The sequence below is a fragment of the Solanum verrucosum genome, unplaced genomic scaffold (assembly GCF_900185275.1).
Source record: "Solanum verrucosum unplaced genomic scaffold, falcon-dt-bn FXZP01000252.1, whole genome shotgun sequence".
In the NCBI taxonomy this organism is placed as follows: Eukaryota; Viridiplantae; Streptophyta; class Magnoliopsida; order Solanales; family Solanaceae; genus Solanum; species Solanum verrucosum.
Window position 1 is genome coordinate 4,992,025 of NW_026019988.1, and position 16,532 is coordinate 5,008,556.

At 28.6% G+C, this 16,532-nt stretch overlaps 1 protein-coding gene across 3 annotated transcripts; it reads right to left on the reverse strand.

The window, feature by feature from the left end:
• Positions 1 to 1,758: 1,758 nt before the first annotated feature.
• Positions 1,759 to 7,545, reverse strand: LOC125819103 (low-specificity L-threonine aldolase 1). Of its 3 annotated transcripts, none has more exons than XM_049498620.1 (11): positions 7,460 to 7,545; positions 6,754 to 6,815; positions 5,108 to 5,560; positions 4,561 to 4,672; positions 4,111 to 4,161; positions 3,821 to 3,892; positions 3,615 to 3,747; positions 3,481 to 3,539; positions 2,729 to 2,829; positions 2,036 to 2,102; positions 1,759 to 1,947 (listed from the first exon to the last, which is right to left on the reverse strand). In XM_049498620.1, the coding sequence occupies exons 3-11, from the start codon at positions 5,548 to 5,550 to the stop codon at positions 1,906 to 1,908; spliced, it is 1,080 nt and encodes a 359-aa protein (XP_049354577.1). In that variant the 5' UTR covers positions 5,551 to 5,560; positions 6,754 to 6,815; positions 7,460 to 7,545; the 3' UTR covers positions 1,759 to 1,905. The 3 variants fall into 3 exon arrangements, with proteins under 3 accessions (XP_049354577.1, XP_049354578.1, XP_049354576.1); XM_049498621.1 differs by lacking the exon at positions 7,460 to 7,545 and adding an exon at positions 7,261 to 7,389; XM_049498619.1 differs by lacking the exon at positions 7,460 to 7,545 and adding an exon at positions 6,946 to 7,116.
• Positions 7,546 to 16,532: the final 8,987 nt, after the last annotated feature.

The following is a 16,532-nucleotide window of genomic DNA, read 5'->3' on the forward strand; positions in this document are numbered from 1 at the left end:
TGGATGGATTGATATTAACTTAAATAATTTTGGTTTGTTTAATTCAACATAATTAAAAACTAGGTTGATTTGTATACCCAAGAAATTTTATTAAAAGTATGTTAACAACATTTTGTTGATTTAATGTTTTTTATATAATAATCGTAATAAAGAAGAAAATTTTAGATATTACACAAATTATAATACTTCCTATCAAACGACCCCTCAGTGGTTTGTGCTATAGTGATTTACAAGAATGACTTGGAGGTGAATGCTATGAGTAGAAACTTCAAGTCTAATAAGTTTCAGGTTTTGATGTTCAAGGTTTGCCGATGAAGTAAGTGGGGGTCAAGAGTTCAAGGTTATTGTGTGTAATTTCTTGAGAAAAGGTCATAAATAGTCCATTAACTATAGAAGTAGGTCTAAAATGATTATTTAATTATATTTTTATCGAATTTAGTCCTTTGACTATTCAGAAACTTATATGTTTTGGTCTCTTAACTATACACTTACCAGTTTCAGTCCTTCAAGTATTCAAAACTTATCAGGTTTGGTTCCTTAATTATACACTTACCGGTTTTAGTCTTTTAAGTATTCAAAAAACTTAGCAGGTTTGATCTTTATCCATTTTTTTTATACAAATAGCTTAGATTTATATTAACGGAATTCTTCGTGAAATTAAATATTAAACCCATTTTAAGTTGTTTCTCTATTCCCGCTATTTTTCTTCAAATTACTCTAGTGAAAATAACAATGACCTCAACGATTCCAAATAAAATTAACGAAGAAATAAGGTATAAGTCCTAATTTTATTTAATGGAGGATAAAATAAAGCATATAATTGTTGCTAATGACTTGAATATGGTGTGTTCCCTTTTTTGGCGATTAATGATTCATAATTAGTGCAAATTTTTTTAAAATTTATTTTTCATACAAAAGAAAAATAAGAGATTTGATCTTATAACTCAATTGTTTTACGTAAAATAAAATCAATAGAATAATAAAATCAATCTATTTTAAAAAATAATATTATTTTTTTGCTAATCTACCATTTCAATAATAACCATAACTGGCTTATTTACCATTACTAAACATAGACATGTTGCATACTTTTATTGGTTAAAAATAGAATATAATAATCATTTGATTGCGCGCACACAGTTTAAAGTTGTTTAATTGAAATAGAGTTTAGTTTAAGTGTCTAAACAAAATATCCTCATAGGATTGAACCTAGCTACAATGGTTGAAATTTATAAAATTTAATCACCATAAAATTACCTTCAAATGTTGTGAGATTGAAAGTTGAGAATCGTTTTTATTCAACTAATGTAATTGTAAATTAAAATCATATGGGCAACTTGTTGATTAGGGTTGACAACTAAATTCATTCTTCGAGACACCATAACATAAGAAAGTTGCACAATCATTGGTATTGGATGTATCATTAGGTTGTACCGAGTAGTTTTCAAGATACCACATCAGCATTGCTGCATATTATCCATAACATAAGAAAGCCACACAATCATTGGTATTGGATGTATCTATCGAGTAGTTTTCAAGATACCACATCAGCATTGCTGCATATGAGCCAACGGCTAAATTCATTCTTCGAGACACCATAACATAAGAAAGTCACACAATCATTGGTATTGGATGTATCGTTAGGCTGTATCGAGTAGTTTCCGAGATACCACATCAGCATTGCTGCATATGAGCCAACATACATCTCTTACTAAATCATTAGGATAAATTTTAAAACTAGTTCAACCACAAACATAGGAAGAACAAAGTCTTTTGATCATTAAAAGGACATGAAATGAAAAGTTTAAAGATTTGACTAAAATCTGCAAATGAAACTGGTCTCTCCCATGTAACATTTGGACAGTTTCTAACAGAAAGAGATCATGTCTGAAACCGTTTATCCGGTTACTTGTCACCATTTTCTTCAGCCACTCCTGCTAAAGCTCGCTGCAGATATTTAACGAGAAAAAAAATGTAAGCGAAGAGTGGGTGATCATTTGTGAACGTAGATGCTTCGACTTATTTAACTTCTTACCTGAAGGCAAGACACTGCATAGTGTACATCACTTTCTGAAATCTGGTGGTGTAGAACAAATCTGACTCTGCAATAGGAATTGGCAACATTTCTAAGTCTCGGAAGGTTTATTACGACCTGGAGGATACCAATATTTGGAGGTCTCGTTTTTTCCATAAATAAGTCGACTAAAGGAGAATAGACAACCAGATCTTTCGAAACATATCAAACTATGGGAAAAAACCATTGTAGTGTTTTCAATTTTCTATTTTACCAACATATGCAAATTTGAACACTACTAGCAGATTTTGAATTGAAAAACTAGTTAAGGCGCTATAAGTGCCTAACATTATTGGGATCATCTACTAGAAATGCTAACGATCTCTCAATTATACACCATATTGCACGGACTCTTCAAAAAAGTCAGCGGAGGCATGTCAGATCCTCCAAAAGTAGTGTTTGTTTCAACATCATTTTTGAAACATCATTGTACAAAACATTGTCATCAAGAAAGGAAAAGATTTGGTGTCATATGTATAAGCATCTCGTGCAACTATGGATGTGATAATCCAAGTGTTTGTACCTCGAAAACATGCATGTTATGTAATTTCTCACTAGTTGAACTCCAAACGAACTTAGCATATGCATAAACAATCAAGGATATTGCGTAGATGTGTTTAGATAGAGATTTGAAGAACAAAAAGGCAAGCGCACCTCAGTGGGCCTTCTGGTAGTATAAGTAAACCATATTGTTCCAAAGTCTTGACCAATTCTGTTTCGCTGATCCTTGACCCCTTCAGTATATCGCAATATACCTGATGATACAAAAGGAATCGTAATGAGCTGAAAGAAAATTTTACATTGGTAATGGGGTTTCTCTCTGTGGACTACTAGAGAGGAGAGGTTCCTTCCAGAGGAAAGACATCCCTCACCAGAAGCCAAATTTTCCTTCTTGAAATTTGATCTCAGCTTTATGGAGGTTGTTTTTTCCGAATGTAAAATAGTTAATGGAACATGATAACTGGCTCATGAGAATTTTGTATTGCTGGATTCATCTATTCTTTAGGGGATTTAGTCTGAACTCCGTCGGGCTACGAGCAAGGTGAGGTAGTTGTCTATGAGGAGAGGGGGTTTGCCGGGCTGGCTTTCTAATCAATGTCAGAGCAGTAATGGTTCAAGGGCAGCCCGGTGCACTAAAGCTTCCGCGATGCACGGGGTTCAAGGAAGGGCCGGACCACAAAGGTCCATCGTACGCAGCCTTACCCCGCTTTCTACAAGAGGCTGTTTCCATGGCTTGAATCAACCTCTTGCAGAAATGCGGGGTTCAGTCAGAATCTTGTTAATGGTTCATCTGACTGAATTGCACATATTTCCGGAAACACTTATCAGTTGTTAAAAACTCAAAAGTAAGCATCATCTTTTAAATTAAAAGAAAATTAAGCATCATTTCTGATGAGTCAACTTACAATGTTAGTCTCTACAGTAGCAACATCAACTTTAAGCCCTTTGATTTTGTTAAGTTCCGCTGAGAAGTAAATGGGAATCATTAGACAAATGAATAGAGTTAGTTAATAAACTTATCGAATAGAGAAAATATTACCAGCCAAAATCTTAGCCTTTCTGTGATCTCCTTCCAGCTTAACAAGATTCTCTTGTAAAGCGGTAAAAGCAGCAGCGCAAAGGACACCAATTTGCCTCATCCCACCGCCTAGAGTCTTCCTCAGGATTTTGGCCTAGAAACCGAAGGAAACAATGAGCTATGTGGCAAGGAACAAATAAATTTTTTTTATGCAAAAGCATACATACCCTGGCAATGAAACTCTTCGAACCAACAACCACAGATCCAACTGGAGCACCAAGACCTTTTGATAAGCATACCTGCACAGACTCTTAAATGAGCAGAAATTCGGGAAAAATACACTAACAAACTTGTCATACATTACAAGCTAAAGCATAGAAATATCTCTTTGTTTCTCCTTTAGGATACCATGTTATGAATAAAATGTATTTGTTCGTTACTCAATAAGTGGATCAGAAACAACTAGAGACAATAAAGAGAAAAGGTAATCCAGATTTTTGGGGATAATATCACTTACCGAAACTGAATCAGCAGCCTGTACAAGCCTATGAACAGGCACTCCAAGTGCCTAAATGACAGATTAATCCAGTTAATCAGAATGAACATAAATAAAGAATGTATACAGAAAGACAAACGTAGAAGCCCTTATAAAAAGTAATTATGGACAACTCTACAATTTAGACTCCTATAAAACTCAAAAATCCATTAAGTCATCAGTCCATAGAAAAGAACGATGATTATTAGATCTGTCAAAAGTCAAAGCAGGCACTTAAGATATTGTGCATAAGTATGCTTCTAGAATAAAAATGTGCACCTAGTTATGTGGCATTGAACTATATTAGGATATTCTTCATAGAAACTACTGAAAATCACCCTAATTTGAAGATCCATCCGACTCAAGGTAGCATTATTGACAGGCTCCAAACAAAAAGTTGTTTCCTAACAAGCACGAAAATTGTGTACTCACAACTGATGCATTGAATATACGAGCTCCATCAATGTGAAGCTTCAGACCATACTTCTTTGCTAGCTCTCCGACTTTGTCTGTGTACTCCGCAGAAAGGCATCTCCCCCCTGAGCTGCACTCATAGAATGTTGTTGGTTAAGAACTTGCATTATAAAGAGAGAATACTCAAAACTGACTAAAGTAATGTGAAGAAAAAGATCTATATAAATTTTAGTCATGCTTTGTATCTAATGTTTGCTAGGAGTCTTTTAATCTTGCTAGAGATTTATGCCAATTGACATGTAGAGAACTTTTAATGCAAGAGGCACTAGTGATTTTATAAATATTGGACTGATGTGGGCTTAAACAAAGTGACATGATTGGTGAAGATTCATATAACCGATCCCAACTTGCTTGGAACTAAAGCATAGTTGTTGTTGTATGGTCCACGATATACTAAATATTTACAGCTCTAACAAAAACTAGCACAAATCCAATAGCATTACCAGATAATGCATCAATATGAGGGTTGCCATAAAAAGAGTTAATGGTGAGAGAATATTCTTACTGAGCTTGCGAATTCTCCAAGCAGATCAGCCTGGTGGTTGGGTAACATATTTCAAAGCTAGGATCTCGAATCGCAGCTTCAATCAGATCAAGATCCATTGTACCATCTTCATTGTTCTTCACTGTCCTTGGATGAACACCTCCAAGGGTGGAAATGCCTCCATTTTCATAAATATGGATATGGGAATAATCACCGAGAATAATCTCACTGCCCCTGATTTGGCAATGAGTCAGCACACTGATAAGGTTACCCATGGTGCCCGAAGGAACAAATAATCCTGCTTCCTTGCCCGTTATCCTTGCCATCTCTGCTTCAAGGCGTTGAGCTGTTGGATCATAACCTAAGACATCATCATCCACTTCAGCATTCGCCATTGCGTTCCGCATGGCTTCAGTTGGCTTAGTGACTGTGTCTGAGCGAAGATCCACAGTTCTAACCACCATCTTCACTGAACTAGAAAACAGAAACAATCAACATGTCCCATATAAGTAAATAATTTCATTCTTGAAGGGCCATCCATCTAGCTTTAGTATGCCCATGTAAGAAAAAATAATAAATTGCAATCAACTTTTTCAGCAGTAAAACATTACATCCGACAAAAAAGATTCTTAGCTGGAATTTCAGGGAATGGACCTATAGGCTCTCAAACAACATGGTGGATGAACTACGGTCAGCAGTTAACAAAAAGAGAATTTTATCACTCACCATGCAATAAGTAAACCTGTCTCAAGAAGAAACTTGTTTACAAATGGTAAAGGAATTAGTAGCAGAGCCACCCTCGTCCGAGGAGTGACACTAGACACCCCTTTGCTGGAAAATCCTGGCTTTGCCACCGAAAGGAATAATCTACATTCAACTGTCACTCACTAAGCCTCAATCCCAAACTAATTGGAGTTGGCAAAAATCATCTACAAACTAGATAAACTGGAAATGCTCATTCAATCTTTAATAGTGTGGAAGCACACCCCTGATATTCTTTAAATTCCCACACACAAAAAAATTGCTCTGGTAACTAAATAAATAAACCATGTTGGTGTGAGTAACCTTCTCTGAGATTAGCAAGATAAAACTAAGTTCCATTCTTTTACATATTTTTAAAAAAAAAAGATAAATGATGATGTATACAGTTAGGTCACACAATCAATATGAGCATTTAACTCAAATCCTAAAGTTAAAGAATAGAGAGCCCAAAATCTTACACAAATATGTGACATTATATATTAGTACTACCTCTATCGCAAAATAAGTGTCGATTTTCCCTTTTCGAGGATCAATTTGACTAATCTTCAAAGCTAAATTAGATAAAGTCAACTCAATATAGGATCTATCAGAAACAACCTCCCTACAGACTCTACCTACCCTCCCCACACTCCACTTGTGGGATTACACTCTGTATATTGTTTTTGTGTTTTAAAATTAAAATTTCGATATTCAGAAACTATACGAAAACTTTCATCAGATGCAATTCTGACCAAAAAAAGAACATTTTAAAATGTTGGTCAATGTTCACGTAGTTTGAATCTCGAGAAGAGAAAAATGACAGATAATTTGAGACGGATGGTGGTAGTATTACATTTCAAAACATTATACAGGTCTAACACAGACATAAATGCTAAAAGGAGATAGAGATATGGAAAAATTCATACTTTTTAAGCTTCTCTTCTCTGTTTCTTCAATACAAGCAATGCTAGAGAGACAATTCACTCAACTGCAAACCAAATTCCACAAGTTAATCACCAACATAACAACAACAACAAAAACATCAAATCCTTTCAACAACAAAAAAATCACATACAAAGAAGCATAAAAAAAACCAAAATCAAAAAAAAAAATTATACATTTTTTTTTCACTTCCTAACTCAATGGGTGTCTGTCTTCTAAGCCACAAATTTCAAGAATCAAAGAGAAATAGCACTAGTACACATACATACAAACAATTACTAACAAAGCCCAGTAATCAAGATTTGGAATTTTGCATAAAAATTCAATCTTTTTTCCTAAAAAACCAAACCCCACAACCCCAACAATCACAAAAAGATAAAAACTTTAAACATGCCATCTTTTGGACTGATTACAGTGATACAAAACAAAAAAGGAAAAAAAAACAGTGAAACAGAAGTACTATCACATGAACAAAAAAAATCATCAAACACCTGTTAGGTCTGAATATGAGACAGCAGATAAGCACATTTAATTACATGCATGCAAATTTATTTTAATTTTTTGGGTTTTATCAAAGATTTTGTTACTAACAAAATTTCCAGATTTTGTTACTAAACAAAATTTCCAGATTTTGTTACTGAAGAAAAAAGATTCATATGGCAAGTTTATAGCTTTTTCAGTTTTGCTTACCTTAAATTTAATGAATTGGTTGTTCCTCTTTGTTAGTAATTTATTTTTTTCTCTCCACTTATTTCGTATTTATAGTTGCTCATTTTGATCGTCTCTTAGGGACTCCTTTGGTAGGAGGGACGGGGATAACAAATTTCGGGATTAATTTTTCTTAAAAAATATTTTATATTTAATTGGGATAATTTATTTTTAGAATTATTGTGTTATTTTTATCTAAAACAATAGTATTTGTAACAAGATGTTTTATATTTTCATGAGGGGAATTTTAGCAAATAAGCACTATAATAAATTTAATTATGTTTCATAGCTATAGTTTGCCTATTTACGATTGTAGCAACAGTTTAAGCTACCTCGTTTGTGTAATTTCGCGAGTGAGTTTGTATAATTCCGGGTACGTTTGTATAATTGAGATATATTTTTATATAAACTTGAAATAACTAATTTATACAAACACAAACATCTGAACATTAAACGGTTATACAAAGTATATTATACAAAAGTTATACATATTATACAAATTCTGAATTATACAAACGTGCGAATTATACAAACTCGAAAACCCAGCCCATCTAATTATCGTTGAATGTTGATCGCGTGTGGTAATTGACTAAAACTATAGCTATGATGACTAATTAACTAATATATGTTTGCTTAACTATGTAATTTCCCTTATGATAATACACGCTTAATTATACAAGGTATACATCCCCTACTAATATATAAGTGGGGATAACCAGGCAGGTCATGATCGACATGTCTGCCTCACAGCTTCCCCTTTATTCAATTATTTTTTTCTTCTATTTTAATTTGTTTGTTTTTTATTTCTTTATATATTTAAAAATTATGTAAAAAATACTATAAATCATGACAATTGAAAGCATAAAATATTATTTTTAAAAAAACATATAAATAATTCGATTGCTTATAAAAATTCGATTGATTCAAAAAATTAATATATGTTACATTAAATGGGACAAAATAAGTAACATGTATTATTTAATTTGGAAACTACATAAAAAGTATTGTAAATATCAATAATTAACAACATTTGAGTGACTCCTAAATTCTATCTGTGTTAAATACTTTGGGACATACTATAAATTACAATCACTAACAACTTAAAATGTTTTTAAATCATATTAAAATTTAATTGAGCTCGTGCTAGCACGGACGCTTGTGTCTAGTATATATATATATATATATATATATATATATATATATATATATATATATATATATATATAACCGTTGAGCATTATAATATATTTATTACTTCATCATTCAACAATGATAAGAAAAAAGCTTCTTTCACCGTTTTTTTAAAGGTTCTTTATTTTTTGCTAGATTAATATAGATAACCAGATTTATCATCTTTTTTCTTAATAAAGAAAAGATTATTCAACCATATTTTATTTCATTTTTATTTTTTACTAGATTAATATGGATAAAGCATTTAAGCACTATGATAATATTTATTACTCCATCAATATCTTTCCACATTTGCTCTATAGTGTGAGTTGTGTCATGTGTGTGTGACTAGATATGAAATTTATCCAATAAATTAAATAAAAGTGGAAAAAATAGAAAATAGTTAAACATAGCCTTTTACAATCTAAATAGAAATTAATAATCATGAACAACTCTTTTTATTATACATAATCATAATACCTAGATTATTACACATAATAAAATTGAAATCGTTAAGCAATGAATAAATAATACATGAATAATTACATAAGATAATTGATGGCTCAACTAGATTACCATAACTTTTTTTTTTAATCCTAAAAATTTCAAGATTACCATAATTTATTTTTATTATTATTATTTGATTTTTGTGAGTGTAAAAAAAAGTCAGAAGATATGTTTTGAAAACTTTATGATGTTAACCTGAGCTGGACGATAAAGAAAGAGCCTACCTCCAATGAATCTGGAATTATAATTTCAATTGGGCTTTTCATTCCACCTTTTGGGCCCACAATCATAAAAGCATAATTTGAAAGGGACAAATTTCGTAAATAGCGTTATTTGCGTCTAGATATATAAAAAATACTCGTAGTAAAATTTTCTTTAGTTATAAAATGTACATGCATTTTGATTTCAAAACGTAACTAAATATATTAAATTAACACGCATATAATATCATTGAAATCGCTCGGATACAATGTATGTTTATAACTATAGCATGTATGTGTGGCTAGTTGTATTAAGTATGTGATATTGTATTTTCAAAGCGAAACATGAATTTCGTAATGTATGTGTTTTTAAATTATGCATGGTGATCTCTGACAATGCAATATTAAGTTATCAACAACTAACTGAAACATCAATAAACTCTTATATGAGATTGGAATAGATAGTAACATGTATGATACGTGTGTCTATTTTAAAAATTCGAAAGAGATGGAGAAGTTGGCATTTGCCTACTTAGCCCAAATAGTAGAGTCTCGTAATGACGTGTTTGGTTTTGGATGTAAGAACTTTCTTGTCCATTAGAGAAAAAAAAAAATTGCTCTATTGTATTTTATTTTATTCATTATTTTATTTATTTATTTTTGTTGTCTTTTCTTTTGGATTGGTTAAGCACGAACACTTGGTATAATGGCCAGTCATTTATGACTTTTTGCATCTGATTCAATTAAGTGGGCAAGAATCAAAGGTCATTTTCGAAACATAATGATAGTCGCATTTTAAATTATTTGTCTGATTTTTAATTTAGTACGAAGTTAAAGACGAAAAAGAAAACTTTTGAATTTTATAATCTAAAATTAAAGATATATAAAATATAACAAAATGTCTTCTAATCCTAAATCTTAGGGATCGTTTAGTGTGATGGATAAAGAAAAATAATCCATGGATAAGTTTTTAGTACCCTTCAATTCTTTGTTTGGTTACAAAGTATGAGATAACTTATCACAAGATTAATAATTATGACTGGGATAAGTTATCTCTACTTGTGGGTAAAATACTAATCCCGAGATAACTTATCTCGAGATAAAAATGTAAAATAACAAAAGTACCCCCTTAGATCCTCTTTTATAAATAAAAAATTTATTTTCAGAGGACACTTTTGTAAACAAACAACTTAATTTTAAAAATTATGTCACATATATTTGACAAAACCAAACAACCAATAAAAAATAACTTCAACATAACTTATTCAATTATCATTAATTCCAACATAACTTGTCTTCAAACCAAACGACCTCTTAAAGACTGTCATTTGAAAAATTAGAATTAAAGAGTTGTCAAAAAAAAGAAAAAACTTATTTTCATAACATATACTAAGAAAAGAAAGTAATAGAACTAAAGAGTTATAAAAAAAAAAACCATTCTTTTCGTAACATACTAAATAAAGAGAGTAAGTCAAATAAATTAGAAAAAAAAAGTATTAATTTTCAGTAAAATAACAAAATTAATTTAAATAATCATCAACTTAGCCATTTAAACTTTAAACTTTAAATTTTAAAAATAATCAATATGTATTACAATTGAATCATCCCATTCAAGCCTTTGAAAATTGAATTTTTTTTGCAGTAATTATTAAATTTATTTAACCATTTCTAACCACGAATATATAATTATTTATTTCAATTATATTAATTAAGAAGATGTTTTAAAATAAAAATAAAATCATATGCATATGTATGTATTGTATATGCTTATAAATATTTAGGCCCAATTCTTAATTAAATATCAATAAAATCATATATATAAATAATCAATAAATTCTATTAACTTTATGTAGGCATATTTTTAATTATATAATCAAAAAATTCTATTAACTGTAATTATCAAGATTGAAGAGTATATAACTTACTCAAGCAAATGATTAAAAATACATATACAATGTATAATTCTTGATTTGATATAACGTAAACAATCATTATTTACATTATTTTAAATATATGATTTAAATTTATTAAATATAATAATTAATAAAATTACTTAATTAGAGGTTATATTAATAATTTATAAATATAAGTAATCAATCTCAAGTTATTAAATAGGCACAACACATGGACGCGAAACTATAACATTGATACAAGATTTTCTTGGATTGCTATTAACTAGGGTCAATACATATAAACTATATGATTTTGATAATTTTTATAATGTATTGATATTCACCATGTCTAAAGTGTTTTGAGTTTTAAATATCGTTATTGGTATAATTTTAAATAATATTTAAATATAAAAAATAAATTAAATAATTTTTATAATGTGTCAGTTTTTAACATATTGTTTGATTTTTATAAAAATTATTTATTTCTTTTTTTATTAAAACAAAATTCATATAGGGATATATGATCCATCTCACAAAGTTCAGTAATATATTTGACACTTCTCACAAGTGATTTGTTTTTTTAAAAAAAATATTTCAAAGATTAATTTTAGTATTAAATATCTTATTTGTGGATTTATTCGCTTATCATTATCTGAATTTTTTTTTATTTAAAAAAAATAAAAAATAAAAAATAAAAAGAAAGAGTGAGAATGGAATATAAGAGAGAAAAGAAAAAAAATTATTTTCTTTTGCGATCATATTTGTAATTTATTTTTTATAGTTGCGAAAAAATCGATGCATCTATGATAGACTTTACAAGAAGATGAATGTGAGTTAAAATTAGTTTGAATTTAATTTTATGAGTGAGCTTATTTTGTAATTTAAGTTTTAATTTATTTTTTTCTAATTATCCATTTAAATTTTGTATTCTTTATAGATTTTTAATTAGAAAGGAAAAAAAAATACATACGTATTGGTCTTTGGTCATTTTATAACATTTCTAAAAGAAATTAAAAATTATATATGTATGGAAGTTAGAGAAATATGAAAATTAGTCAATTTTCTATATATCGAAAAACTTTCTCATTTATTAAAACATAATTAATACATAAGTTGATAAAAAAAATGTACATTTGACAAAGAATGGTATAATTCTACTATATTATAAAAGAGAGTTTAGGCCCAACTATAATATATAATATTCAAGATTGAGACTTTTCCCAATCTTGAATATTATATATTATACTTATTGTGGGACTTTTAAAATTCTATTTTATACCCAAGTATAATATATAATATTCAAGATTGGAACAAAAGTCCCAATCTTGAATATTATATATTATACTTGGGCCTAAACTCTAATATAGTAGAATAATATAGTAGAATAAATATTTATTATATTATACTATTCTACTTTCTACTTTTCCATTTCTATTTCTATTCTACTTCTACTATATTTTATTATTATATTATAAATTATTATATTATAAATTATAATTATAAATTTTACTATATTATAAAAGAGAGTTTAGGCCCAAGTATAATATATAATAGGAAAAATCATCCCATATATCTATTTAAGGCTTAATATTGCAGCCTTTAGATGTACTTTTTTTTATATTACTACTTATAACAGTTTAATTACAAGTATTAACATATTAGTTTTAATTTATAATATAATTTATTTTATTTAATTAATTAGTTATTATTTTTATAATTACATTATAATTAATAAGTAAGAGAAATAATATTAATATTAGAGAACCAATTGTCATCATCTCTTACACCATTTTAGGGATAACATTAATATTAGAGAATCAATTGTCATTATCTCTTACACCATTTTAGGGATTTTTTTTTCAAATTTCACACAGCAACCCCCACCTTCCTTTTTTACACACATGCAAACCCCACACCTCCACCCCCACGTTTCTCTTTTACAGAGAACTATTTTTTTCTCTCTCACCATCTTCAACATTCGTCTTCTTCATTCAAAAAGAAAATTAGTAGAACTCTTCCACATTTATATGATTTAATGGTGGGATGAGATCTACACACGAAGAATGTTGAAATTCCTGCAAAGTGTGGTTCCTCTTAGTCGAAGGATCAAAAGGAGAAAAAAAACGAAGCAAAGAAAAGGGTGAGTTTGGCAAATCAAAAGGGAAAGAAGAGGAAGGGGAAGATTGTAGAAACCTTTTGATTCGAATTTTGATTTTGTTAGTGAAATAAAAAAGAAAAAAAGCAACAAATGTAGAAGTTGCTCAATCTTCAAAACCATCAACAAGAAGAACAACAAAAAAGAAGGAATCAGAAATTCCAATTTCCAAAACAGGCAAAAACGTTGTTAGGGTAAGTATTATATTTAATGTATTTTCACATTATTCAAATTAGTGATTTTTTTGCTAAAAATATCACATTATGCTTATTGTTGTTTCGAAACTTTTGTTTGGGTGAAACTTGTACAAAATGTGAATAATATTTGTATGAATCTGACTTTAATATATGATTTTGGGATATTATATGAAATGTGATATAATATTGGTATGCAAATGGTATGAATTGTGCTTTGACATTGGTATGAAATTGGTTTAATATCAGTAGCCCAATGGTATGAATTGTTAAATGACTCTGTTTTGTATGAATTATGACTAAAATTGATATGAAATTGGGATTTTTCTAATAGGAAGGTTTCTTTTTCAATTTATTCATTAATGTATTTAAATTTTTAACATTGGTATGAAAATGGTATAAAATGATATTTTTCTTTCAAAAAAATTCAGTGATTGTGGTTTGTACACATGTCTATTTGTTGAATACATCAGTAATGGAATTTTTGATATGTGTTCTGTTGATATAGATGCAAAGTACCATCATCAAAGGTATGCCACAATCATATGGCATTATGGAAAAACTATGATGATGGCGCGACCAGTGAGAGTGAAGTAACTAGCACTGTTGCTAGCGAATTTGGTGGACCTCGCATAGCAAAAGAACATGTTTCGGATACTAGCAATTATCCCACACAAAGATCAAATTTGAGATAGTTGATTACACCTTAGACTTTTTAGAATTACAAGTTTTTTTTAATTTTTGGATGATATTTTTGTGTTTGTTACAGCTTTAAGTATTTGATATATATAATATCCATTGTTTTATTTCAAAAAGATACCAACTACATATGAATTATAGATTGACTATTGTAATCGCAGGATACTAGTTATATACAGACTGCATTCCAAATGGATACACCATTCTAAAGATAAATTACACATTGACTATAATAATTCTCGGGATAACAGTTATATACAAAATGCATACAAATTGGATTCAACATTTAGAGTTTATGATTTTACAATGTCTTATTAACTATAAAGAAATCATACTACTAATTTAGAGTTCATGAACTAACTCTGACTTATAATTGGTATCCAAACTGTACACCTTTGGCATCCAAATTCATATTCTAACACAAAAAAGTAAAAAAATAAAAAATGAATGAAGTTGGTATCCAACATGTATAAATACCTTGTATAAACGATTATGCCAATGTAAAATAGTGATAACAATTCTGGAAAAAAAAAACTCAGAGAGAGAAACGTTGAAGAAAATGGATAAAATAAGGCTTTTTAATTAATTTTAATAGATTAGAGTGAATTAAGGAAAACAAATAATCCTAATTAGTTTGAATCTCCTAAATTTATGCTAATTAATAATTATCATCAATCAATTCAAATTTAACTAATACACCTATTTCCGTTTTTTTATTTTTTTCTTCAAAATCGATTTATTTTCCTTTTTTATCCTCTTTTTTTTTCAAAACAAATTTTTACAATTAATTAAATAAACATTTTTTTTAATAAAATGTTATAACCTGAAATTTTTTATTGTTACAACTTGAAAGTTTTATTCTATTGCTATAACTTGAAAATATTAGTCTAATAAATGTCATATATGAAATTTTCACTATATAATATTCAAGATTGGGACTTTTCCCAATCTTGAATATTATATATTATACTTGTGGGACTTTTAAAATTCTATTTTATATCCAAGTATAATATATAATATTCAAGATTGAACTTTCTTGAATATTATATAGTAGAACTTGGGCATAAACTACCTTTTAAAATAATATAGAATATTTATATATATATATATATATATATATCTCACAAATGGAAAAGTCTCAATCAAGGAAACAACACATATCATTTACAAATGACTTAAAAAGCTTTAAAATATTTAAAAGTTATATAATAAAATAGGTTGACTCTCAGAATTCTATCAGGCTCACATATATTGGGACAGAAAAAATAACACATATCATTTTAATATTACCCAAAAAGTATTATAAATAATAATAATTAACAACTTAAAATATTTGAAAAACATTTTAAAAGGGTTAATTTTGTAATTTTATCCATATCACATAAATTAGGACAAAGTGACCAGTAATGTACATTATTTCAAAGTTACATAAAAATATTATAAATCACAATAATTAATAACTTCAAACATATTTTTAAAAAAAATGAAAATTTGGATAACTCTCCAAATTTCATTTGTGTCACATAAATTGAGACAACAAAAATAACATATATTGGGTCCATTTTAATTTATTTGTCTTATTTTTTTTATTTTTTTTTTATATTTAAAAATTGCGTAAAAATACTATAAATCATGATAATTGACAACATAAAATATGTTTTGAAAAAAAATACAAAAAATTCCACTGATTTTTTAAGTGAATCTATCGTAAAAATACTACAAATCATGATAATTGACAACATAAAATATTTCAAAAATGTTGCATGTGGGTAGTCTTATTATGCCTTAAATAGCGTCAAAGAAAGTACAAGTTTGTGATAAAAAAACTTATTCTTTTATCCACGCAAACAATTGCTTCAAAAACTCGGTTATTAGCCTCAAAACTTACCATTTATATTATTGGGCCCATGCATAGCACGATATGTGTGTATATATATATATATATCTCACAAATGGAAAAGTCTCAATCAAGGAAGCAACATATATCATTTACAAATGACTTAAAAAGCATTAAAAATTACAATAATTACCAATTTAAAATATTTAAAAGCTATATAATAACATATGTTGACTCTCAGAATTCTATCAGGCTCACATATATTGGGACAGAAAAAATAACACATATCATTTTAATATTACCAAAAAAGTATTATAAATAATAATAATTAACAACTTAAAATATCTGAAAGACAATTTAAAAGGGTTAATTTTGTAATTTTATCCATATCACATAAATTA